Raw genomic sequence first — 27,741 nt, forward strand, 5'->3', positions numbered from 1 at the left:
GTATAATCAGATTAAAATGTGCCATTAGAGGGCAGCAACAACGCCAAACACGCCATTAACTCAAAACCCTGTAATTTCTTTAAGACCAATGATTCAATGATTCAATTCATGAGTAAATATAGAAAAAATGGAAATTGAATTCATTATCTGACATCAAATTAATGTTACTCTTTCCAATAATGAAATAATTTTGAAAGCTAACATTTCAATCATGGAAGTGGGGGGATGCATCCGCCATTAGAAAAAAACAACAGCTGGAAAAGAATATGAATAATACAGAACAATGTAGAGTTCAAACGTCAAGAGGTTAGGCTAACATGATCTTTCCTTCCATTAATTCACCATCCATTTATGAACCATATTTATCATAGTGAAATCAGATCATGAGATCATAGTCTTGTGGTTCTGAAAAGCATTTTGTAATCTTATGAGTGAACATGAGGGTCAGAGTGGCATATAGTGGGCCTTGAGGCTATTGAAGTGTGGATTTGCCATCAACTCCTTGATCCTCCTTGACTTACAAAGAACAGTGTAGAAACCTCAGGCAAGAGCATTGCCTCTTGTCAAGGAAACTGGGTTCAATGGCAGTTCAGAAGGGAAGGACTACCCTCCTACATAGGCCTGGAAGAATGAAAAAATCCCTAACCTTGTACACTGAATCCCAAATCCATGGGATTATTTTCTTTAGGTAAAGTTACTATATGATTGCCATAGATCTGAAATTACTTGAAGGTACACAACTATTTGGGTATGACCTGCATTCATGGCAAATCTATGGGGAAAGATAGTCATCTCCCTAAGGAGTTTGCTTTGCGATTTCCTCCACCTCCCAGCCATTAGGATTGTAGAGCTGGAAGGGACCACATGAACCATTTAGTCCAAGCCACAACCATGTAGGAATACACAACTAAAGTCTTGCTGAAAGATGCCCATCCAACCCCTGTTTAAAGACCTCCAGAGAAGTAAGTCCACCACCTCTGAGGCAATCACTGATCTCACGCTTACTGCCAAGAAGTTATTATGCAAACCTTGGAAAAGTTTTTTTTAAAGATTATGACTTCCAGAATGCCACAACCAAAATGATCCCAAACAGAAACTTGCCCATACTTTAGGAAGCTTGCAGGGCCTTTCTCCACATTGGCCTTGAAATTCCAAAGCCACAGAGTAAGCCATCTTTTAACATTCATCTTTGCCAACAGAGCATTGTTCTTAGTTGATCGTGGAGAAAGCAGTAAGGCATAACTGAAAGGGATAGAGATGGGGCCAGATGCCTTTCCCAAACACTTTCCTGGCTTAACAGGTTCCTAAAGACTACATATAAAACCTGAGTGTTCTTCCTAACTCTCTGCATTCATTAAAATCCAGCTTCACCAAATTGAAACTGTGGTTCTGTATTGTAGCATTCACTACATATCTTTCTCACCTCTTGGAGACAATCTAAAAAAAACCCCTCATTTGATGATCTTTTGCCTCAACTCTTCAATTGCATGTGACAGGTCTAAGTGCATCCATGTTTCCTCTGTGGTCCCCCAGAGCTTAAAGATAAGCCTAATGCCTCACTGATGGTCTCAACTAGAGTGGACCACTGAGTCTGCAATCCAATGTCCCCTTAGCATGGCATAATTGTCCACCAGCAGAGATGTGTGATGGCAACAGTATGCAACCCACTGGAGAATAGCAACATAGCACAATATATGTCAATCACTGGGTATCATTGGGCAACACACAACATTGTTGTATGTGAAATATAATACTTTAATTGTGTTATGGCTGCAGACTTAGTGTAACTTACATATGTGTATGGGCCAGTGTGATGTAACAGTTTGAGGGCTGGAATACAACTCTGGAGACGGAGCTTCAATTCCCTGCACAGCCCTGGAAATCCTCTGCGTGACCTTGGTAAGACACACTCACAGTCCAAGAAAACACTGATATTATTTTAGGGCTGCCGTAAGTCAAACATTACTTGAAGATACATATCATCATCTTCAACAACAATATCACAGACATGTTGTCAGCTGAATAAATGATTCTCCAGTTAGAGTAGACCCATTGACTCATCATTCAACACTGGTGACTACCAAGATCTCACTTTGAGCAAAAGGCAGGTTTCAGGATTTATTCTCTCGCTCTTTGAAGATATGAAAGAGTGGGAGAATAAAGTACAAGCACAGGGGGCCTTGTTTAGACTAGAGCACAACAGGCAATTACACCCTCATGGCTGAACAATTCACCACTGACATTTCTCAGAGCAGACTGCGGCCAATCACAGGGAGCACATAAATAACTTGTTGAAAGAATTTTGGCAGCTACCCGTTCATTTCTGAGAACAACTGCTCTATATAGCTTGGGTCCAGGCTACCTGAAAAGAAGTCTCTCCCCTTACAAACCTGCCAATATTAAGATCCTCAGGGGAAGACTTCTTCTGTGGGGCAGAGCCTTCTCAATGTTTGCTCCATCTGTGGAATTCCCTTTCATAAGAAACTGGGTAGGTCCCGTCTGCTCCTTTCACCAGCAGATAAAGGTCTTCTCATTTAATCAGGCATAAACAACCAATTATTGGCAGAGAGCCAACCCTTCTACCATGGGTCATCTGTCATGCTTTCAGAACTTGCCACCTGGGAGCCAGTTTCCCAGGTGGTGAAACAGTATTTTAGATTATTATTACCATGCATGTGCTCAGCACACAGGAATGGAGCATGGGGGTTAATGCCCTATATGAGGACACTGTCCCTGGACACTTATACATTGTTGGAAAACTGCAACTTCTTTTATAAGATTTCACCCTTACTAGAGGAGTGGATCCTGGAGCAGCAATCACAAATAATTTTAGGGTGCTGGGCTGAATCCCAGTCTCAAATCTGGGGGCACAACTATGCTCCATCCCATGCAAGGTTATGTTCCTGGATATCTCCAGTTGAAATATGAATAGCAAAGAAACCCATCTCGAGATATCAGTTAAAGTGGAATCATAATGCCATATTGACAGGAAAGGGACCTAGATCTCTACCCAGAAACTAAATGTAACCAAACATGGTAAGGTATTCAGCTATGCAGATTTGTGCAAAACACCTTCTACATACAAATATTTGCTCAAAACCAGTAGAAAACACACCGTCTTTAAGGGTCTCATGTGCAAGCAAGGATTTATATTCCTAGTCTGAAGTTCACCAGTCAGGTGCCCTTATTTTTGTTGTTTTTCTCTCTTGTGGTGAAGATCTGGCCCATTTATCAGAATGAAGCAACTAAGAACCAAGAAGGCAATTGTTTCAAGAGCCAGTCTGCCTCTCAGAGGTGGGCCTCACCTGCCTGATCTTCAATCCTGGAAAACAGAAAATCATTAGCGAGAACAGACCTTCCATGTCAGGAAAGAGAGCAATGCTACTCACGTCAAAGGAGAACTACATATGGCTGGCAACCGGTCCAAATTACTATTTTACATTGTTTAATTGAGTCTCCTGTACACCTGTCCTCATGCTTTGCTAGGAAGAGCGTGCAGCCATCCCTTGGGATTCTTAAAATAGTTAGTGGCTGAAGCCAGATGGAAATCAACACAGCACTTGACACATTTGACACCAATAAAGCAAATTGAAACCTCTGTGAGCATATGTGCACACACTCATATATTTAGGATATGCTGGACTTCTAGTATTATGACCCTGCTAAGCAAAAACACTTCCCAAATGAGCTTCTCTCCTCCTTGTCGCCAGATTCCTAAGGGGACATCATGTAGGAATAATCTAATAGGAATCCTATGCTTACTCAGGGATAAACTATATTCAGAAGCATGAGGATAGAATTGCTGCCTCAGGAGCATTGCCTTCATGACTAAATGTACACCTCACATGCTCAAATATAAATCTAAAGGTATTACATGAATATAAGCATGTCCTTTCCAATTACAGTCACTACGGGACTATTACTGATTCCAGATACCTGAATGTACAAGACTCATCCACAGACATCAATAGGACTTTGCTTCAGTTTGCTTTGTTTGTGTGACTTCAGCCTTGGGAGATAAAACCCAGATCTACCTTAGCATAGGATGTGAAATATTCTGAAACTGACCTTCACTTCTTGATCAATTGTCTACAGAGTTTTGCTCACATCTTTAAAACAGACGACGAATGAGAAGTTTCAGTTTTAGACAACTTTCAGAAGTGTCAGAACTGTTTTTGAGGAAACAAGGTAATTTTTTCAGAGGTCAGCCTGAATTCTGTTGCCAGTCCTACCTAAAGTAGACCCATTGAAACAACGGGATGTACCTATGCATGCACTGAATGGGTCTCCTAGAGTTGGGACTAAAGAACAGGGTTCCAATTGTCACAGGCCAAAGGATGTAGATGGGCTGTCATAGGCCACAGACATGGCATGTTCTTCCCCACCCTCTTTTCATAAAATAAGGAACTCAAAATCAATGTGTTACAACTAGGAAAGAGAACCCTACCACTATGCCATGGATGTGTTAAAACATGCACTGTAGTAAGACTCTCACATCACTGACCTTGCCGTGATCCCCTAGAAATCAAACACATACTCATAAAAGAAATAATTCATGAGAAAGTTTCATCATGACAATTGGGCTGGAACTTTATTGCCTCTTGTTTGTTGGGAGGGATGCGTTTTCCTAAGAAATTACAATTCAACTTACAGAAAGATGCTGATCGAGTGTCTGAAATATAACCCTCAGTTCCCAAGTGTTCTCTTATAGCAGGACAGTTTCAGTTCTACATATTAGTATAAAACCCCCAAATTAGGGTTTTATATTTGTATGCAATTAAAAAAGAGAGAGAATGATGATAGGGATGATAAAAGCCAGATCAAAGTCTGAGTTGCTTTTATTAATAAAACCAACCCAAGTATGTACTGTACTCAGTTCACAACTTTTAAATTAAAAAGAAACTACACACACATACATACATACATACACACACACATACAGGAATAGGTCTGCGCATCTGTCAATCTCTCCTAGAGCCAGGCATTTACATTCAGAAGCAAACCATCATTGAGCCATACATTTCTGCCACTGGACACAATCCAAGCAAGCCTTGAAAATACACATCCTACTGCAAGGAAAGGCAGGCAGCTGACTTGTGCGTGATGGATCAAACCCTCTTCTTAAATTTCCAAGATGCAATCACACAAATGACTTCAGTTTCCCTACTACGTAAGACAGCAATGCTTTATGTAATGCAGTTTCTTTTTATAATTACACAGTAATTATAAATATTGTAGTACGAAACTGATGGCAAAATCCATTTTGTTGAAAAGGCCTCTCAATACTGTTTTGTTTTTTTTTCAAAAAAAAAACAAAAAAAAAACAAGATCCGCACGGTGTTCTCATGCATCAACTTTCTGCACAGGGATAGAATATCTCATGAATTTTTTTCTTTAAAAAAAGGAGAAACAAGAATGCCAAAATACACACACAGACACACAAGTAACACAGCATACATCAATGAACTCATTCTGAGAAACTTGTTCCCAATTTTTCATTAGACAGAAAACGGCACACACACTTTGTAGGATTTTTATAATTCAAGTCTCCACTGATATTTACACGAGTTAAAACAAATGAAAAGAGTAGATCAAAATGTTTGATTTTTGCCAATCGCAGCAGCCGAAGAAGAGAAATTCTCAACTCGTATCGCATTGTTTCCTTAAAACTAGCACATGACCAAGCTTTTCCCAAAGTGCACTGTTAGGAAACAAGGGGGCACTTTCCTGACGACGTCACATAGGTTAAAAATAAATGTTAAGTCATTTAATACACAAGGTTTCCCCCCTAAAATTATGTTACCGCATAAGAGTGCATTTTGAATTTCATGTATAAATGAGATGTCAGTCATGAAACATTACTTAGTATGCCAAGCCTGAACGTCTCATTCATTAAGATTAGAAAAGATGTTAACATCTTGAATTGGAAATGTCCTAATATCTCCTTAGTAAAACTATTATTTCAGAGAAATACAAATGGAGTTAAAATGACTCTTTAGCCAGATGGTATTTCAAGGGATGCTGACGTGTAAAACACAAGCGATAAAAATCACACTTTGAAGCGAACAGCCAAAATTGGGTGCTAGACACAACTATAGTGCTGATGTACATTCAATGGAGTCTAAGACAGACATAAAATCTCCAAAACTTTTAATTGTGGTTAAAAGAATTGGAGATTCATGTTTCACCCACTGCAGTTTACTTCCCCTTCCTATTTCAGGCTTGACCATATTCCATGTGACGTCCAGGCCAAAGTTAGCAGCATGGTTGACATTAAGCTAAGCGTGTAAACGAGCTCCACAACTTCAAGATTCACATTCTGGATTAAAGCTAACAATGGATAGCATTTGAGGAAACACAGTGCTAAACATGGTTTATGCTGGACAGGGACAGGGATTTAATCAAGACACTCTCAATTCCTTAACCACGGTTAGGCAACTGAGTAACATTACAGCTGCACTGGGTATGACCCAAAACTGAGCCAAATTTAAGCAGATGGCTGTGTTCCACTGAACACAATGGAAGAGTAAAACAAATACCTAAAGTTCTGCCATGAAAAGTGCTAGGGTTCTGTTTCACTGGATTATACTCCGATTTATACATTTTTGGGGAAGAAGATAGGCTTTTGGACTATTTAGAGCATATGTAGGGGCTTTAACTAAGCAGCAACTCCAATGTGAACAGTAAATCCATGCTCCAACCCCAATTGCTACCAATGTGAATGGCAAACTCCATTTACAAGAATGAGCAACTTGTGGCCCCTTAGGTGCTTCGGCACTGCAAATACTATCACCCCTCAGCAAAGAGTGTACCAATTGAAGTCCGTTGGAGTTGCAACCCAAGGCCATTTGGAAGGACATGAATTGTTCATCCTCTGCTTTATACTAGAGCACTGGTTCCTAAGCTTTGGTCCCACACATTTTGGACTTCAACTTCCATAAGCTCCAATTGTCCAAAACTCAGAAATTCTGGGAGGTGAAGTCCCAAAACACCCGGAGCACCAAAGCTTGGGAACCAGTGCTCTAGAGCCTCATGGAACTTCTGTACAACAGGTTGATGCTTCCATTAGCATCACACTTCTGCCTTAACAAAAAAACAAATGCACCCATCATGACTGCTGAAAGATTCTGACCATCATAGAAGTACCACTACTTTGATAAGAATTTTGCATTACATGGTTTGAGCCATCATGTCTAAAAGAGATCCGCATCACACACATTGCTCTTCCGTTAACAATCAAACACCTTCTTCAGTCTTAATCTACATTGCATAACCAACATTAAAATCCAGTACTGTATTCAGGTTTTTAACATTTCAGTAGAAATTTGGTTGGAGGGAAGGGAGTAGAGAGATTTCCTCAACAAAGATGTAAACATGTCAAGGTTACAAAATTTTATTGAGCAACTTGAAGAGCGGTTGGGAGCAATTTAAAACCCACTTTTCAGATTAAACTGGCCAGCCCTTGTTTTAGAAAATATTGGAAATTAGAAATGGCATAAAGCCCATTTCACCAAAACTCTGTCCATCTAGTTTTTTAAAAATGGACAGATACACAGAGTTATGCAAATAATGTCAGGTGCACCCACTAACTCCAAGAATTAAGGAGAAAAAGAGAGAACAGCTCCAATTCCATGAAGCCATTACTTGATCCCGTCCAAAATAATAGTATAAGATTAAACTGAAAGGCAAAATATGGAGGGATAGGGTGGGGGTGCCACTATTGCAGATGGACACTGTATGTGTGAAAATGTGATGGCCAGGGCTGGAGGGCTGGCAGATATAGGAAGTCATTCAGAGGAACATGGGAACAAGAAGAGGAAGAGTGCAGGAACGGGTGGAGACTCGGTAAAACATCGCATGGCCCAGCAACCGAGGACTGGAGCCCTTCAGAATGGTTCGACTTTCAACATTAGGCACCCAGTGTCTCTGACCAAAATAATTAAAATACTAGCACTTCAAAGTGCCCAGTACCTCTGTTGTGTTTCAAACACACAAAGTCAAGCACCTGTACAGCTGGAGAGCCTGATATTGAAGGGGGAGAAAACTGCAAGCTTTGCTTTCAATGCCTGCTTTAAAATGGAGGCAGCAGCCTTGCCATTCATGCTGACACCTACAAACAGACCTTGGGAAACCACATATCACTGTTTAGGATATTCTCAGTGTGGTATTTCCCGCTAGCCCAAGCGCATGTTATTTGAAGACCTTTAAAAAAGAAAGAAAAGAAACTAAAACCATCAGGTTGTGACGCTGATCTGTGAAATTCTCATGCCAGAGCTTGCTTGGTGAAGACAGCATGTGCTTTAGGTGGAATCGGATATTTCAGAAGAACCATCCAAAAACATTTTTAAGATTTATGGGAAGGATCAGGATGTTCGATTAAAAAAAAGCAACCCAAAAAGGATGATATCGACAATGCTGGAGTTTTCAAATCGATCAGAATGGCCCAGGCTAGGAGAGAAGCCCAAACCACCCGTAGTCTGATATGGTCCAAGGTAGATCCTTTAGAGGTTTGCCTCAACCCTCAGCCTTTATTTCTTGAGGATTGGTCTTCAGTCCTGTTCAGTCAGTTGGCAGAAATTGACTGTGCAATTTTCCCCCAGTGTGTTTATTTGTACAGGCTATGTACACTCTAGAAGGTCCATTTAGCGCTACACTGTCGTACTTTTCATGCCAGCGATCTGAGGGCGTGCAAATTCCACAAAGTCATCAATAAGAACTGGCCATGCTCCTAGAGGGAGAGGAGGGGGGAGAAGGTAAATTATTATTACATTTGCATGACACTCTTGGGACATTCTCTATATAATATAGTATTTTTTAAAGTTTCTTGTAACTTGGAATAACTGACAATGTGAAATTACAACTCATGTCCTTCCTCCAAGCATGATAATTTGCACTCATTTCAATATGAATTAAAAACTTACAATGCACAGACACGCTCAGCATCATAGGCTAAAGGAAAATATCTGTATAAAGTCAGTACTCAATAAATTGCAGTTTGGCAGCCAATTATAATTTCTTATTAATTCAGTTGTAGAAATTTCTCTTTCCTTTTTTTGTAGTAACTCTTCCTAGTCTTTGTCTTGCCCAATTGTCTGACTGTGCCCAGTAATACAGAGCGGTAATTCACAAACACTGAAGTTCCAGGTGTTTTGGACCTGAACTCTCAGAAACCTTAGCAGGTTTGGGCAATGGTCTGGGAATCAGGGGCCAAGATCTAGCATGAGTTAAGGTTTGACTAAAAGGTTCTGTGACATAAAAAGATGAAGTAAAGATTAAGCATCCCTTATCTTGAATGCTTGGGACCAAAAGCATGTTGGATTTCTGATTTTGCAGTATTTATTTATACATATATATAACTACAGTTATATATACACACACATATAATTACAGAATGAGATATCTTGGATAGCCACACCTCCTGGAATTTCACAAATACTCGTGATTCTCTCCAGCTTCATGTCTCTTTCTGGCCCTACATCTTGTTCATTCAATATTTGTGTTGCACGTAAGACATGAGGCTGGAGAGAGACTGGGGATCTATGAAATGGCAGGAATCTACGAGTAGAGCTGGGCACAAATCCACACCTCCCACAACTTCATAGATCCTAACATCTCTCTGTAACCTCCCATCTCTTTCCAGCCTTGCACTCTCTTTGTTTGTTGTTTGTGTTGTTTATGAGATGCAAAGCTGGAAAGAGACTGAAGATCTGCAACATGTCAAGCACAGTGCTCAGTTCACATCCACCCCTTCTGCCATTTCACAGATCTTCGTGTCTCTTTCCAGCCTCCTTCCTTTCTCCAGGGAGCCTACCAGCCACCCTTTCCCACCTTGCTAATGAACAAACCAGAGTGCTGCAGACAGCACCTCAAAGCTGGAAATGAGTGACTGGCAGCAAAATGTTTAGGAATTTTGGAGCACTTCAGGTTTCAGATTAGGGATGTTCAATTTGTAGGAAATGTGATCTTCATATGCAGCTGAACATTTCACAGAGAACAAGTGAGTGAGACAGGAAAGCCCACAACTGTAAGGAATTCTCACTAAATTAGTCAGTCAACCTGAAGATTGGACTAGTAACTCTAGCAGAGTTTAGTTTGGTAATTGGGTCTGCTAGTTTGGTAAAATACCAAACCAGGGTAATAAAACAGAATTCTCCCCCCAGCCACCCACCGCCACCAAAGAGCTTCTTCTTGCTAGAGACTGCTTTCCAGAAACAAATCCATGGTCAGTCACTATGGCAATGATTGCCACTGTTAAATGCTGACTCCTGGATTGTGCCCAGTATCTGCACAAAAGGAGTGGCTTTATTTTCAGAAGGCAGACAAACAACTCTCTGTTTATCCTCGTGGTGCCCCTCACAATTACAATCAAACACTTCAGAGTATCAGCAAATCAACAGTCACAGTGGTGAAGAAATTTAAGCGAAACGTATTGAGGTCTCTGGTAGCATAAACTGGCAAAAAAGAGAATCACAATGGGAAGGAAGATTCTCCTGAGGAAGGCTTATTAAATGAAGGGTTGTTCAGGCAAATATGTTTGAAAAGCACAGTACCTTCCTCATCATAATTTGACATATCATCTGCTATCATCGCACTGAAGTCTAGAAGGAGGTTCCAAGTATCCTTCGGTATAGATCTTTTATGATGTTCCTATTTGTGGAAAAATCAGAGTGTCAGAAATAAATGCATTACCAAACCTTTAGGAAGTTAAGGTAAGAGGCCACAGCTCAAGGTAGTTGAACCCCCAGCATGTCTACCTTGAAATGTTGCTAGGAAAATGGTAGAATTCAGAAAGTTACTTCCAAACAGAATGGATGACCAAAGAGCCTGCATGTTCAGAGATGATTCACAAAATCAAATACACCCACTAGGCAGGTGTCTTTTGGGGAGGGAAGCAGCAATGCTAGGCAGACTGGAGGCCCACTGTCTGAGTCAGTTTAACCACTCTCCTCACTCATCTTTCCACTGCTAGAAAGGTGAGCCAGGTTCATTTACCTGACCAACACCAAGTTCACTCTCCTGGCATGTCAAGAATTTTGTTGAGTTTTACTCTGGTGGCTTTTGAAGCATTGGCTGGGTGTCCTTTATTCCTGCCTTGCCTTCCCAGCACAGGGAACATGAGCAAAACATGAAGCCAAGCTCATTTGGGTTGCTGTGAGTCTTTTGGGCTGTATGGCCATGTTCCAGAAGCTTTCCTCCTGATGTTTCGCCCACATCTGTGGCAGGCATCCTCAGATTCCGGCCATGAAAGCCTTCGACAATACATCAAGCTCATTTGGTTTGCACTTCAAGAGCCAGCTGCGTATTACTCTCAGGACTCAAACCTTTTTGCCTTGCCTTCCACCCTCCTACACATGCAATGAAACCTGGTCCAGCCAGGCATATCCCATCACTCTGGGTCATCCCAGCATCTTCCCATCTAATCTAGAAGGCCCAAATATTTCTCTAAATATTGTCGTAAGGAAGAGGGAGCAGGCTTGAACTCAATGCCTCAGAGTGTGGTGGAGGCTTCTTCTGCGGAAACTTTTAAACAGAGGCTGGATGGTCATCTATCAGGGGTTTTGAATATTCTTTTTCTGCATGGCAGAATGGGGTTGGACTGGATGGCCCGTGTGGTTTCTTCCAACTCTGATTCTAATCAGGGAACCCTTGTGTGCCAAACTGGGCACCCCAGCAGGCTAGGCTAGGCCTGCCAGCAATATACAATTCCCTTTCAAGATTTCCGATTTTAAGCTCGATTCCGTTGTATCAAGCTTAAACTCAAGCAATGTTTTGAAGCAGAGGAAGCTGCCAGTTCTCTCTAAAATTGATTTGGCCCACAGAACCATTAGCTGCCGACTATTGCCTGTTGCTTATCTGCAACAGTCAGGTAACAGAAATAATCTCATTGCTTCTAATCAAGTAACCCAATCCATGCATGATCTTACCAATAAAAATTTGTTCCACAAGTCTAGGAATTTAAATCTTCCATGAAGTACTAAATTCCAGTAAGCGATGGCCATTTCTAAGTCTGTAACAGTAAACAAAAACAGAAACTCAACTCTTCTCAATATTCAGATTTCATAACTGCAAAATTAATTGATAGTCACTAGGAAAACATACACCGTACTTCCAAGCTCTGGGGCAATCCTGACTTCCCTCCCCACCCAGATAACTGACAGAACTAGAAACTGGGACTAGGGACTAATGTTGGCATAGGTTTGTTCATATGCACTGTGTGTCTCTAGGCAGCTCTTTTAAAGCTGCAACAAAGACTGCTGCTGAACTTACCCTCAAATTCAGTGATTGTTTTCCCTGTGACAAATACTTTTAGGGGAGGAAAGAGTGCAGCCTTAACATCAGTGGAAGGATATTGAGTCAGAACATACTTTTACAAGAGGATATATTTGCTTTAGGAAATCCTAGTAGGCTGGTCTTAAGGTGCAATGACCACATCTGAAATTCAGCAATAGTCTGCCAGGACTCTGCCTTCCTGCAAATGGTTTGGCTTATTTCTGCTCCAGAAAATATTCCATACATACCTAAACCTTTCTGTCCTGGATTCTTTGCAAAGTTGAACGTAAACTGATAAAAATCCTTAAATCTTCCTGGCTCTTTCAATTCTTGTTCCATTTTGGGAAGCTGGGCCTTTAGTTTTTCTATGCTGTCACATCTGCAATTGTTTTAAAAAGTTTGCATGTGTATTAATAAGTTGTATACTGCAGGTGTAAAATACTTCAAAAATATATTTCTTCCAAACCAAGATGATGTCATATTCATTTTAGGAAAGAAATGGCAGGTTTTAAAATATTCTGAGATTTGTTTCTAATATTTAACCAATGAAAATGCAAGTTAATCAATAAATTTATAAATTCTCTAGAGTTGGAACATTCTCAGAAGATTTCTTCAAGAAATAAAAAAATATGTTTTAAGCTCCAGTGGTCTTTTTGATTAGATTACTTAACATGGCTACAGGTATAAATAAAAGTAAGAATAAAGAGAGAGTCTTTATCTTTGAAGTATAGTTCTAAGTAATTAGAATATTTAATTCAAATGATGCAACAAAAAAATTACTTGAATTTTTTTTCTAAATTTCAATGCATGGCCAAATCCTATGTCACACAATTTCACAGCATTAGGTAGAGGGGTCCCAGGACATTTCACACTCTTTTCTAATTAAGTTTGTGGAGTAATAAAAAAGGCATTAGAAAGTGAAAGGTACATGTGAATGGGAAGGGGGGAGAGGAAGTACAGTATATGTGCATATAAGCACAGCAAATGGGCAGAGTATGGTTGGCTCTTCCCTTGGGACATGAGGCACTGATTCAACTGATAGGGCCAGAATCCTCTCCCATACCTGCTAAGCACTTACCCTAGTTCTGTCATCCCATCCATGAATTCCATCCTTAAGAATTCACACTGTGTTGCAGCTCTGAATTTCCAGGCAATAATCAATACACTAATACTGGCAGGGTCAAGCGCAAGGTCATCACAAAACTGCTGTATACCATCTATGCCAATTTTATTCTCATCTTGAGGATCTAAGGTTTTAAACATGAAATAAAATAAATGAAAATGTACAAATACTCTGAAATGATTTCTGCTAACTGGACTGCAACTTTGCCCTATTTGAAGACAAATCCAATGAATCTAAATCTATCTTTGAAGTTGACTGAATTGCATTGGTGGTTGTTTGATATTATTACTGTTGTATAAACCTTTGTTTTAACTTCTGTTTTATCATCTTCTTGTGTTTTAAACTGTGTATATTGTTAATGTATTTGCGCTGTTACTTTTGTAACATTGTGAGCCACCCCGAGTCCCCATGGGGAGATGGTGGCGGGGTATAAATAAATAATAATAATAATTATTATTATCATCATCATCATCATCATCATCATTATCATCTCATCTTAAGGGTATTTCATGATACTGAATGTTTGCCTTTTATATAGCAACCCCTGTTTTATTGTTATGATGCTAATGAGAAAAGCGGGTCACTGATTTTCACTTCAAAGAGCAGAAAGAATCAATCACTTAGTCTGACCCTCTCTCTGAAGGTCTGGATTGTACCCACATTCCCTGGGAGTAGCAGTTAAAATGCAACCTAAGATGGGAGAGGAGTGATAGCTTGAGAGTCCTGCTAAATATTTTAGAGAAGTGTCATAACATGTCACAAAAAGAAGTTGGACAATTCATATCAACTGTCACCAAGCCAGTGCCCTCCAGATGTGTTAGACCAGGGCTTCTTAAACCTTTCTACTCACAATCTCTTTCATCCCAAGAAATGTTTATGTGACTCTTGGTATACAGGTATATAAAATAAGTATAAAATTCAAACATATACTGATAACGAATAAACATTTGCAAGGTTTGCTAAATAGGCTGATTGTGCTTTTTATGAAGTACTAGCTGTGCCCAGCCACGCGTTGCTGTGGCGAAGTCTGGTGGTATGGGAAATAAAGAATTGAGGAATTGGTGGTAGTTAAGGTCAAGGGTAAAGGTTTTCCCCAGACATTAAGTCCAGTCGTGTCTGACTCTGGAGGTTGGTGCTCATCTCCATTTCTAAGCCGAAGAGCCGGCGTTGTCCGTAGACTCCTCCAAGGTCATGTGGGATGACTACATAGAGCGGCGTTACCTTCCCGCCGGAGCAGTACCTATTGATGCACTCACATTTGCATGTTTTCGAACTTCTGGGTTGGCAGAAGCTGGGGCTAACAGTGGGGGCTCTCTCCGCTCCCCCAATTCAAACCTGTGGCCTTTCGGTCCAGAAGTTCAGCAGCTCAGCGCTTTAACACGCTGCGCCATCAGGGGATATTATTTCCTAAAGGTTGTGAATATACAATATTTCTGATTGGTTTTTTTTGTTTGTTGGAGGCAAGTATGAATGCAGCAATTAGGAAAAATGATTAGGATGTAATGGCCTTGCAGCTTTAAAGCCTGGCTGTTTCCTCCCTGAGTGAATTTTTTGTTGGGAGGTGTTAGCTGGCCCTGATTGTTTCCTGTCTGGAATTCCCTTGTTTTCAGAGTGGTGTTGTTTGCGATATTTTATGTGCTTCTACTGTCTGTGGCCCTGAGAAAACAGGATTTGCCAGACTTTGATGATGGGAATACTTTGTTGGGAGGTGTTAGCTGGCCCTGATTGTTTCCTGTGTGGAATTCCCCTGTTTATTTACTGTCCTGGTTTTAGAGATTATATTGTTCTGCATTATTCTATCCCAGTAATTATTTCATATTAAAGAAGAATCTCACTTATCCAACATTCGCTTATACAATGTTCTGGATTATCCAACGCAGTCTGCCTTTTCATAATCAATATTTTTGTTGTCAGTGTTTTAAATTCATTGTGATATTTTAGTGGTAAATTTGTAAATACAGTACAGTAGAGTCTCACTTATCCAACATAAACGGGCCGGCAGAACGTTGGCTAAGCGAATATGTTGGATAATGAGGAATTAAGGATAAGCCTATTAAAAATCAAATTAAGTTATGATTTTACAAATTAAGCACCAAAACATCATGTTAGACAACAAATTTGTCAGAAAAAGTAGTTCAGTACACAGTAATGCTATATAGTAATTACTGTATTTATGAATTTAGCACCAAAATATAATGATATATTGAAAGCATTGACTACAAAAATGCGTTGGATAATCCAGAACGTTGGATAAGCGAGTGTTGGATAAGTGAGACTCTACTGTAAATACTACATAGCATTACTGCGCTGGAACTACTTTTTCTGTCAAATTTGTTGTATAATATGATGTTTTGGTGCTTAATTTGTATAACGATTACCTAATTTGATGTTTAATTGGCTTTTCCTGAATCCCTTCTTGTTATCCAACATATTCACTTATCCTGCCGGCCTGTTTACGTTGGATAAGTGAGACTCTACTGTATATTGATAATCTTATATTATCTGCTTAGAAGTGGATTATATGAGGCCCCTTCTTCACAGCTGTATAAAATGCACACTGAAGTGGATTATATGGTAGTGTGGAGTCAAGATAATCCAGTTAAAGCAGATAATATAAGATTATAAATGGGTTATATAGCTGTGTGGAAGGGCCTTGAGTCTACACTGCCATATAATCCAGTGCAAATTAGATAATCTGTGGAAGAAACCTAAGTGAGGCCTAAATTTGCCTGTCCCCTAACTGAAACCTGGCTGTCCCTTGGTTGCTAGGCATCCAAGTGGGCAGAGATTAGCCCTCTAAACTGGCAGCAATTGGATAAAAAAAATTATTGCTCTCCCTCTAATTAGGACTTTATTTTTCTTTTCTTTTTGTTGTATCAACCTTGAGGCGTGGATGATGGGTTGTGTTGTCAAATTTTGAGGTTGGGGGGCCTGTACTTTTGTTGTTTTGTGAATTGCCGTGATGCCATCACTCTTTTATATATATAGATAGCTGAAGCATCTTCTGCAGAGCCCACAGTAAACACAGCACAACATATTTGTGCAAATATCTAAAACATCTAGATGATGTTCAGAAAACTTTTACTGTTGCCAAATTTTAGGGACCCCAATATTGAGCTAAGGTTTTGGGGCAGGGCCCTCAGTTTAAGAAGCAGCATATGAGACTATAACTTCCACCCTCAGCAGCCTGACCAACTGTGCAGAAGACTGATTAAGAATCAAGACAAAAGCTCAGTAGTTTTTTCCTTAAAAGGCTGAACTAAAAATCAGAAAGTCCAAAGTTCAAATTCACTATGTAGACTTAGGAAAGTACACATTCATCAACAAGATGAGTGTTAGTATATTTTCTGTGTTTGTTGTAAAGACAGAATATTCTGCACATGAACCACTGAATGGTCTTAATAAGAATTTGACATTCCTTTTGCTTCTTGTGCTGAGCAAAAGTATTTTCTTGAAATGAAATATAGACCCATCACTTCCCTGTGTAAGATCTACATACAGAAAAAGCAACTAGAGCAAAATGTTGTTGCTTCTCCTGGTGATTGAAACGACACTAGAACAGCCTGATTGCTAAAGCTGTTATAAGCAGAGATAACAACCAGAGTGCTAAGTCAGGAGGTGGGCTGACCATAACAGGGTAGTAGAGGAAGGGATATGGCTACTTTAATTCTCTATATTAATGGGCTCTGTAGCCAAAAATCATGCCACATTATTAAATGAGGATTCACAGAGACTTCAGGGGCTAGAAAAAGAAGGCAAGGGTTCACTTGGGACCCACAGGCTGCACTTTCTCCACCTCTGTAACAACTTGTATGTAATCCCCTTCCTTGTTTTGTACTGAAACACAAAACACAACATTGTTCTCAATGAAAGCCACGGTTTTGCACTGCATTTCAGACATAGAATCTACTGCTAGACGATGCATGCAGGAGGTTAACCAAAATCACTCACCTTTGTATCTATTATATAGCTGTTCTAACTTCTTTCTGTCCAACGATCCTTTAACATTTTCTCGTACATACAGTTCAGGATTTTGAAAAAAGTTATCTGTTGCAACATCTAACTTCCAGTCATTCTGAGATAGACAATTCACAGCGGTCTTTTCACTGGACTGTGTGAAGATCATAAACTGTCGAACTTTATCTTTCTGTGATGACTTCAACTTGTTCTAGAAAAGTATCAGAGGACAAAAAAGTGAATCTTCACACTTGCTTACCTAAGGGAGTAGCATTCACATTTCTTCCAAAACAGTAACTCAAAAGTGATGAATGTATCTGACAGAAAATTAAAGCAGACAAAAAGAAAGTTTGTTAGGGATGTAGGTTCCTGACCTGATCTGGTTTCTTTTTACTCAACAGAATTATAAGGTACTTATTCCTCCTTAAATCAGCTATGTAACAGAATAAATGATAGACTATTGTGTGATGCTTCTCCTTCCCATTGATATGACTTGCAACCTGACATATGGCTTTGCCCAGTTCACAGAAACATTCTCCAAGCATGCTCCTGAATTTCCACAAATACTACAAGGCTTACAAGGGAGAATACCAGCACCACCAAAGGAATCATGTATATCCACATAAGTACATTACCTTTGCAGAAGCTGAAGAGTGGTGTAAAAATCTGGCAAGTGGAAAATTTAAAGTGGAAATCTGCTCCAGGGCAAACAAAAAGACAAGGCACCTGAAACCACAAAGCTTTCCGCTTTAAGTTGGTCATGCACCAAATATGTGAAACCATCAACTGATTCATATCACCTTTGCAAAAAAAAGAGTGAAATCCTCAGTACTGTAGACTGTGTACTATGAAAATGAAAATATACAAGGAAGAAATCGTTCTGTATCTAGTCTAACAGAACAAAGAGTATTTCTTTGTGTTAAGTCAGATGACTGGTTCCTCTAGTCCAGTAATGCCAATTATTACTGGCAAGAGCCAAAAAGGCTATTACATTTTACACAGGATTCTTCCCTAGATGGACTGTCCAGAATGGCAAGAAAAATACTGCCAGTAAACTAAACCTATGATGGCATAATTTGGTGGTTAAATTTACCTTGTCAAGCCTTCACACATCAAAACAAGAACAATGGCAATCTGAATCCATTCATCTACAAATAACAATATTTGAGATACACAAGCCCAAAACCAAGTATATGGTTCTTGGATTCCCAAATATGGTAAATGACAAAAACCTAATATGACAAAACTATGAGCCAGCAATTAAAATACTCATTTACAGGCAGTCCCCTAGTTACGAACAAGACAGGTTCTGTAGGTTTGTTCTTAACTTGAATTTGTATGTAAGTCGGAACAGGTAGATTTTTAAGTGTAACTCTAGACAAATGTATATGGGGGGGGGGGGGGGAACGTGCTTTGGATAGCACAGGGGAGGTTTAACATCCTGTGGTGTTTGTTTTGTTGCCTGTGCCCGTTTAGAAGATTTCATCTCACTTTTTGTCCCTGTGATCTTGAAAAAATTGGCTTGTTGTGGAAATAAGGATTGGTGATAAAGCTTTAGTGGAGACACCTTTTCCCCACGATAACTCTTTCAGGAGTGAATTTCCCTTTCTAGGGGTAGATTTCTCTCACTTTCTGTTGCTCACCCGTGTTCTTAACTATGAATCGTTTGCAAGTCGGATATTTCTAACTCGGGGGATTGCCTGTACATCCATTCCTTTCAACATCATGTTAAGAAAAATGCACAACCTATTTATTTATCATTCAATAAGGCTCATTTTACAAATCTGGGAAGTGTTTGTGATCTAAAAGAACCTCCAAAAATATTCTGAGTTTTAAGGGAAGCAAAGTGTTGATGACTTTATGCCAACTCAATAATTCACAAATCACTTAAGGTATAACTACATATTCCAGGTGTGTCCTCTGTACGTATTACAACTGTGTATATACTGCTGTAAAACACCATTCCTATGTAAAGGCATCTCCTCTCACTCTGCATCAAATTACAATGTCAATATATATTTATTTCCCTGCTAGCAAAGATACCAAATGAGGACAGGAAAATGTGTCACTTGATCATTTTTATATCATATCATTTTATTTATTTATTTATTTCCGATATTTCTACCTCGCCCTTCCCCACGAGGGGACTCAGGGTGGCTTACACAACTGGCAAGATCGCTACCAGTATATCATAATAGAATAAAATAATACAACAATTAAAATAATTAAATAACATAGTAAAATACAATATATAAAAGATTTAACACAATATATATGCCAGTCATCCATCAGACCTTGTGCAAGAGCCTTAATCCAATCCATGTCAACACTAACTGAGTTCATTCATTAAACGCTTGCGGACATAGCCAGGTCTTCAACTTCTTTTTAAACCCCAGAAGGGATGGAGCCTGCCGCATGTCACTAGAGAGGGAGTTCCACAGCCACCACCGAGACTGACTCTTGTCCCCACCAGCCGCTTGTGAGGCAGGTGGGATCGAGAGCAGGGCCTCCCCGGATGATCTTAAGGTTCTCGTGGGCTGACAGGAGGAGATGCGTTCGGACAGGTAAGTTGGACCAGAACAGTTTAGGGCTTTGTAGGTCAAAACCAGCACTTTAAATTGGGCTCGGTAGCATATCGGCAGCCAGTGGAGCTGGCTTAACAGGGGGGTGGTACGCTCCCTGTAAGCCGCCCCAGTTACTGGTCTGGCTGCTGCCCGTTGTACTAATTGGATCACCAACCGAGGCGCCGGGAAACTCCCCAAGAGCCGTCAGGAATCCCTCTGGATCCATAAGCCTCCTGGGATGGACCATCTTAATAGGTCCCCCACCCCTGCGGAGGTTAGGAGGCGCAGCAAGTCTAAACCTGATCAGGTGGTGGTCAGTTCACGGCAAAGGAGTGATGGCAAGCTCCTCCACACTGCCACCTTCCTCCCATCCCTGGCAGAAAACCAAGTCAAGTGTGTGCCCTGCTCTGTGGGTGGGACCAGATACCAATTGGGACAGCCCTATGGTTGCCATGGTGGCCATGAAGTCCTGAGCTGCGCCAGTCAGGGTGGTCTCAGCATGGACATTGAAGTCCCCCAGCACAATAAGCCATTGGGACTCCAATGCCAGGCCTGAGACCACCCCTGCTAGCTCAGAGAGCTTGCTGGGGTTCCTTCCTAATAACAATATATTTAAGCTGAGCATCCTTTATTTGCAATTCCAAAATTTATTTTATTTATTTATTTACAGCATTTATATTCCACCCTTCTCACCCCGAAGGGGACTCAGGGCGGATCACATTACACATATAGGCAAACATTCAATGCCTTTTTAACATAGAAAAAAGACAAACAAACATAGGCTCCGAGCAGGCCTCGAACTCATGACCTCCTGGTCAGAGTGATTCATTGCAGTGATTGCAGCTGCTCTCCAGCCTGCGCCACAGCCCGAGCCATTTTTTTTTCAAAATCCAAAATTTTCCTTATGGGTGACAGATTGTGACACCTTTCCTTTCTGATGGTTTGAGCTACACATACTTTGTTTCACACTCAATATTTAAAATGTTGTCAAAATTACCTTCAAGCTATATGTGTAAGATATATATGAAACATAAATGACTTAAAATCACATATGTATATACAAATACAGGCATTCCAAAATCCGAAATAATCTGAACGTCGAAACACTTCCAAATCTCAAGGATTTCAGAAAAGGGATATTCAATCTGTACACTCAGTCTGTATAGAGGTGTGTGTGGGGGGGGGGGGGGGGGGTTCCTTATTTTACTTGCTTCAAGCTAATGTCTGAGTTACAAAAAGGTCTTTATTTCCACCAAGAGAAAAAGACCTGTTCAACTCAGATGCTTACTACCTTATCCTACTCTTGTTGCCAATTTTCTAACTAAAGACTTCTCTGCTATCCAGTTCAGTGGCAGAAAATGCAATCTTAGTTACTCATACCCATTTCTTTCAGGCAGATCTATTACTTATATCAGCACCTTCCTGCTTTCATGAGTATATGTCACAGAGTACATGGGACAGGGTAGGTAGCAGGACTGGGGAAGGAATATATATGAGAATCCATAACTACCTCCTCCCTGCCTTGAAAGGTGGAATATAAAGCCACTTGGTAAAACTACACCCTAACAGAATTATAAATTATTAGGGGTTCTGAGAAAATAAACAGATTTTATAAACCACATTATTATTATATATTTTGTCCAAAATAAAGAACAGATCAAAACATTTTGCATATTCATTGTACTGTAACTTCAAGAGCTTGTTCTTTCAACTTTATATCTAAGCATATTAAATTTAAGTGACATATGATCTTTGCATTTCTTTTGCCAGATTGTTTATGCAAGGTGGAAGGAAGATGATCCTCCCTTCTTGAGACACTTAATACAACATAAATATAATTTGTTATAATTACACTGAATACTCCACTTTATTTTTTTCCAGGAAGTTTGGTGTTGATACATACACGGGCAATAAATTAATTTTAAGGAAAACACATCCTGGGTGTGTTCTCTGAGTCTAAAGGTAAACACATTCAAACACCTTAGGTAGTTAAGAGGCCTCAGTATACTCATTGTACTTCCTGGATAAAATTTTAATGAAAGCCTATGCAACGTGTCTGAAGCAACAGGTAACTAGGAAGTAAAGGATTTGATATTTCAAAATCAGAGAAGCCTGGTAATAAAACAAATACATCGTAAAGTACATTAACACTGCTGCCATTTTCAAGTTACTTACTATGTATGTTAACCTAAAGTAACATAGTTACAAAAACAGATTTTCAAAATACCTCTTATCTTCAGGATTCATATTTAGGTCTTTTAATGACAAAAGATACCATAGAAACTGAAGTATCTTGCTACTTGCCTTTGAAACTCTTAGCAACAAATGTGAACAGACCTTTCAACCTCATCCTAACCAGTTATTTAAAAGTGTCACTCACTTCAACCAAAAGAAAATCTAACAAAGACCAGACAGTATTACATTCCAATAAACATGGACATGACAGATATGTATTGCACAATGAAAAATTAACATACACGTTCTAGCACCTAAAATTACTATTTACATCCCACTCTACCAAATGTGTTTAAGATCATTTCTCAACCTAATAATGTTATTCTGTGTGTGTGTGACTGTGTAAACAGTCAATACAATGTTGCAGCAAGTATATGAAAAATAAACAAAACTCAAACACAACACTATTTAGTGGTGATAATACTTAATATTTTTTCTGTGTGATGAAAAATATGTATAGTGGGGGAAAGAACAGTAGAGTTCCAAGTAAGCCCAAATTCACCAGAAGTGAATTTGCTGATAAAATCTAGTTCAGCAATACCATACTAGAGCCTATCTTGAAGTATTTTGGGCAAAGTATGGTGACTTTTAAAGTAAGCAAGCAGTAGTCTGTTGAGAGAGTCAAAGGTTCTCTCATTAGCTTCTGAATGCTTCCATTCACAAAGTGTCAAATTTCTTTTTAGTAGCAAACCACCTGTTATTTTTTAAGTTGATGTGTTGTGCATGTGATGTCATATGTCACTGGAGAGTGAATAAGTGAATGAGCTGTTAGAACACCTGGCATTATTTAGACCTCAGTAAAAGCACAAGACATAGTAATAGAATTGGTTTCTGAGTGTTCCTAGATCAATAATGTTCAGATTAACTGATGAGGGGAGCCATCGATCTTTCTTCCCTACTCCATTTGCCAGAGACCAGTACCATAATTTCCCTATTTCTCTTCTGGAAGCTTGCTGCTAACCAGCAGCTGATAGCTCAAGGGCTGACACAAGTCTACAGACCATCACTTTGAGCATCATTGTTGTTGCTACTTTTCTTTGTTGACAAAGAGCCGCCTCCTAGGGATCATGCAGGTAAGAGTTATGGAGTTGTTTTAGCGAACTGTAATGACAAAAAGTGACATGTCACTCCTCCAAGTAGGCAGCTCCTGGATACGAGTCTGTTTCTTTCCTTTATTAAATGTATACTATGGTTTTAGGAATGTTTTCTCCAGGGCAGACATGGAAGACACATTGAAAAGAAGTAACTCCTACCTGTGCACCAAGAAACCAGTTATGAATCTACCAAAGTAGAATAAAAGTGTTAGCATTCAAGGATGTCACAGGGCTCTGGATTTTTCTGTCAAAACTGATCCATGTAGTTCCTCTCTGAAAGCCTCTTCCAGAGAATGGCCCACTACACAAAATGCACTACATTATTTATGTTTCTTCCAGAAAGATATTACACAATTATAATACAAGTTGAGCATCCCTTACTTGGAATACCAAAATCCAAAATTTTACTATAAAATCCAAAATTGTCTACATAGATAAAACTAATTTATTTCAGCTCAAAGCAGGGTGCAACATAGTTGAATACATCTGTAAAATCACATATTAAAATATAGTTAAAATGCAACCATAAAAGCAAATATTAAAATAGCCGAGAGAGTGACAACCTTTTACTTTTTGATAGTTCAATATATGTTTTAAGCATATTGTATATGATTACAATTATTTTTCATTGTAGAACACATGTCTACCATGGCCATGTTTTATTGAAAAGCAACCTTTTCTGATTTTGGATGAACTTTATTTTGGTTGAACTCAGTGGCATTTTGAAGAAACTATGTTTGTTTGGGGATCAACGTTTGTTTTCCTAGTTGCAAGATTTTAAAAGGCATGTAGAAAGACGCTTCAATTCCTGTGGAATTTTTTTGCCGTTAAAAGGCCTAAATATGAGTCCTAAAGATAATAAGAGGTATTCTGAAAACCTGTTTCTGTAGGCTGAAATAACCATATCACATTAGGCTAAGGACAGTACACACTGTAAGTAACTTGAAAATTAAAGCCAAATTAATTTAGTTTACAACATACAGGTTGAATATTCCTTATCCAAAATGATTGGGAGGCAAAGTTTTTGAATTTTTTCAGATTTTAGGAATACCTACACACACGAGATATTGTAGTAATGGAACATACATCTAAACATGGAATTCATCTATGTTACATATACATAGTCTGAAAGTAACTTCATACACCATTGTTAATTTGCCCCCAATGTATGTTGAACCATCAGAAAGCAGAGGTGCCCCTATCTTAGCCCCTCAAGTGGACAGATTTGGATTTGGGAGCATTTTTGGATTTCTGGATAGGGGATACTCAGCCTGTATTAGCTGTAATGTATTAGTTTTAGGATGGTGGGCAGTGATTTGAAAGGTGTTACAACTCTGGGTGCATATACAGTTGCTTTGCTTTACCTCTGATAGACTGGCTTGAGTATAGTTTCAAATACTGCTTCTGCTGCTCTTTCTATTGCAACTATTTATGTGGTCCGTTTAGGATTTCATAGTATTTTGGAATTCCAGATATGTGATCATCAACCTGCATTTCTTTTAATATACGCCTTCAGGCTACGTGTATCAGATGCATATGAAACATACACAAATGTCGTGTTTAGACTTGGCTCCCATCTCCAAGATGCCTCATTACATATTTTGCAAAAAAAGCCCTGAACACTTCTGGTCCCAAGCATTTTGGAAAAGGATATTCAACCTGTAATAGTAGCAGTAATAATAATATCCATTATTAAGAGTCACCTTAACCCATGCCAAACATTTTGGAGAACCGATACTCAACCTGTAGCACTATATTTCATTATATGTATCACAAATATTACAAAATGGAAGAGGTGGGCAAGAAATAAAACTATTATTATTATTATTATTATTATTATTATTATTATTATTGTACCTCATTATGTATTCTGCAAATTTTTCCAAAAACTAGAGGGAGGATCCCAAAAAATCTGAAATACCTCTCCTAAACATTTCATTTAAAAAAAGGTTTTTAAGATTGTCAGGGGCTGCTGTGATTTTATATGCTTTTAATGATGTTCAATACTGTTTTAATACTTGCATATTTTAAGTTGTATTGCTGTGCTTTTAGTTGTGAGCCGCTTTGAGTGCCCTCCCACATAGCCATATAACCCAGAATATCAAGGCAGAAAATCCCACAATATTTGCTCTGAACTGAGTTATTTGAATCCACATTGCCATATATTCCAGTTCAAAGCAGACAATGTAGGATTGTATTCAGCTGTATGAAAGGGGCCAGTCTCCATATGGAAAGAAAAAGCGGCATATAAATAAACATAATAATAATAATAATAATTATTATTATTATTTCAGATAACGGATACTCAGACTTGTAGTAGATGCAATTATGATAATACTAATAATAAAATATAGACTTTTATGGTTTTAACCTGGATTTTTTAAATACTAATGATGTTCAATACTGTTTTAATACTTGTATTACGATGTATTACTTGTATTACGATGCTTAGTTGTGAGCTGTTTTGCATCTCCGTACGGAGAGAAGAAGCAGAATATCAATAAACATAATAATAATAATTTTAGATAACGGATACCCAAACGTGTAATAGATACAACAACAACAACAACAATAAATAGGCTTTTATGGTTCTAACTTGGATTGTTTTAATATTAATAATGTTCAATACTGTTTAAATACTTGTATTGCGATGCTCAGACTTGTAATAGATGCAACAATGACGATAATAATAAACAGGCTTTTATAGTTCTAACTTGGATTGTTTTAATACTTGTATTATGATGCTTTTAGTGAGGAGCAGCTTTGAATCTCTGTATAGAGAAGGAGCGAGACATCAATAAGCATAATAATAATAATAATAATTTCAGATAACTGATACTCAGACTTGTAATAGATGCAAGAATGACAATAATAAATAGGCTTTTATGGTTTTAACTTGGATTGTTTTAATATTAATGATGTTCAACACTGTTTCAATACTTGTATTGTGATGCTTTTAGTGGCAAGCCCCTCTGAGTCTCCATATGGAGAGAAAAAGCGGGATATCAATCAATATTATTTATTTATTTACTACATTTATATCCTGCTCTTCTCACCCCGAAGGGGACTCAGAGCGGCTTACAAATCAAATGAACATACTATATATTATTAGCATAGCACAATATAAGCATTAAACTACTATATTGTATTATATCATTATATGGTAATATTATTAATAATATTACATTTAATATATAATATATAATTAATATTATTATATTGTATTATTAGTAGTACAGCAGAGTTTCACTTATCCAACACTCACTTATCCGACATTCTGGATTATCCAACGCATTTTTGTAGTCAGCATTTTCAATGCATTGTGATATTTTGGTACTAAATTCGTAAATACAGTAATTACTACATAGAATTAATGTGTAATGAACTACTTTTTCTGTCAAATTTGTTGTATAACATGATGTTTTGGTGCTTAATTTGTAAAATCATAACCTATTTTGATGTTTAATAGGCTTTTTCTTAATCTCTCCTTATTATCCAACATATTCGCTTATCCAACGTTCTGCCGGCCCATTTGTGTTGGATAAGTGAGACTCTACTGTATAATATTGTATTCCAATACCATCATTTCAGGTAACGGATACTCAAGATTTGTAATTGGCCCCTTCCACACGGCTGAATAAAATCCCACATTATCTGCTTTGAACTGGGATAATATGGCAGTGTGGATTCAGATCACCCAATTCAAAGCAGATAAGGTGGGGCTTTCTGCCTTGATATCCTGGGTTATAGGGCTGTGTGGAAGGGCTGAGAGATGCTGTAATAATGATGATGATGATGATAATAATAACAAGCCCAATGGGAAGAGAGAGAACCTGTAGCCCTCGTATATCCAGGATGTATATTCCAAAACTATCCCACCCGCTTCCCCAAATATCCCAAAACACTTCTGATCCCAAACATTACGGACAAGGGATAATAAGGGGAAGCGGTAGTGATGGCCATAACAACAAAGGTGACGAGGATAACGAAGATAGCCCAGAGAGCCCACTCAACCTGTAGGAGAATGAGAATGAGGAGAACACGGCGAGGCCTAGTGGAGGCCTAGGCCCCGCGTTGCCAGGCACCCACCCCCTCCCTCAACAACCGGGCCTGGGCCTCGCTTGCTTGCTTACTTACCATGGTGGTGGGGGCTGCGGCGGCGGCGGCTGCTTCTTCGCGCAGGCCTCGCTCTCCCCTCCCGGGCCGGCGGAGGCGCACTCGCAGCAGCAGGAAGGAGGGAAGGAAGGAGGGAGAAGGGGGCAGGCCTTCTCGAAGGGCAGGCCTTCCGCCCGCACTGCGCATGCGCGCTGAGGCCAAGCCGGCACTGGACTGAGGGAAGAGGTCCTGAGGAGAAGCAAGTACGAAGAGGGAGGCCTAGGAGAGCTAGAGCAGGCCTGGGCCAGCTTCGGCCCTCGAGGTGTTTTGGACTTCAACGCCCACCATTCCTAACCGCCCCAGGCCCTTTCCTTTCCCCCCCTTAGCCGCTTAAGCCTCACAA

General features: G+C 39.3%; 1 protein-coding gene across 1 annotated transcript; it reads right to left on the reverse strand.

The window, feature by feature from the left end:
• Positions 1-4,564: 4,564 nt before the first annotated feature.
• On the reverse strand, positions 4,565-27,536 carry dcun1d1 (defective in cullin neddylation 1 domain containing 1). The gene is made up of 7 exons (XM_016991980.2): positions 27,381-27,536; positions 17,345-17,561; positions 13,349-13,517; positions 12,519-12,649; positions 11,925-12,007; positions 10,551-10,647; positions 4,565-8,728 (listed from the first exon to the last, which is right to left on the reverse strand). The coding sequence occupies exons 1-7, from the start codon at positions 27,381-27,383 to the stop codon at positions 8,649-8,651; spliced, it is 780 nt and encodes a 259-aa protein (XP_016847469.1). The 5' UTR covers positions 27,384-27,536; the 3' UTR covers positions 4,565-8,648.
• Positions 27,537-27,741: the final 205 nt, after the last annotated feature.

This window comes from Anolis carolinensis, chromosome 3 (assembly GCF_035594765.1).
Source record: "Anolis carolinensis isolate JA03-04 chromosome 3, rAnoCar3.1.pri, whole genome shotgun sequence".
NCBI lineage: Eukaryota > Metazoa > Chordata > Lepidosauria > Squamata > Dactyloidae > Anolis > Anolis carolinensis.

Bases quoted from the DNA above. Each gene is read 5' to 3' on its own strand.
- dcun1d1 (XM_016991980.2), bottom strand. The intron at 12,650-13,348 runs GTAAGTGCTTAG...AAACAATTGCAG, and splicing joins GATGGGATGACAGAACTAGG to ATGTGACAGCATAGAAAAAC. The intron at 10,648-11,924 runs GTAAGATCATGC...TTCCACAAATAG, and splicing joins TGTGGAACAAATTTTTATTG to GAACATCATAAAAGATCTAT.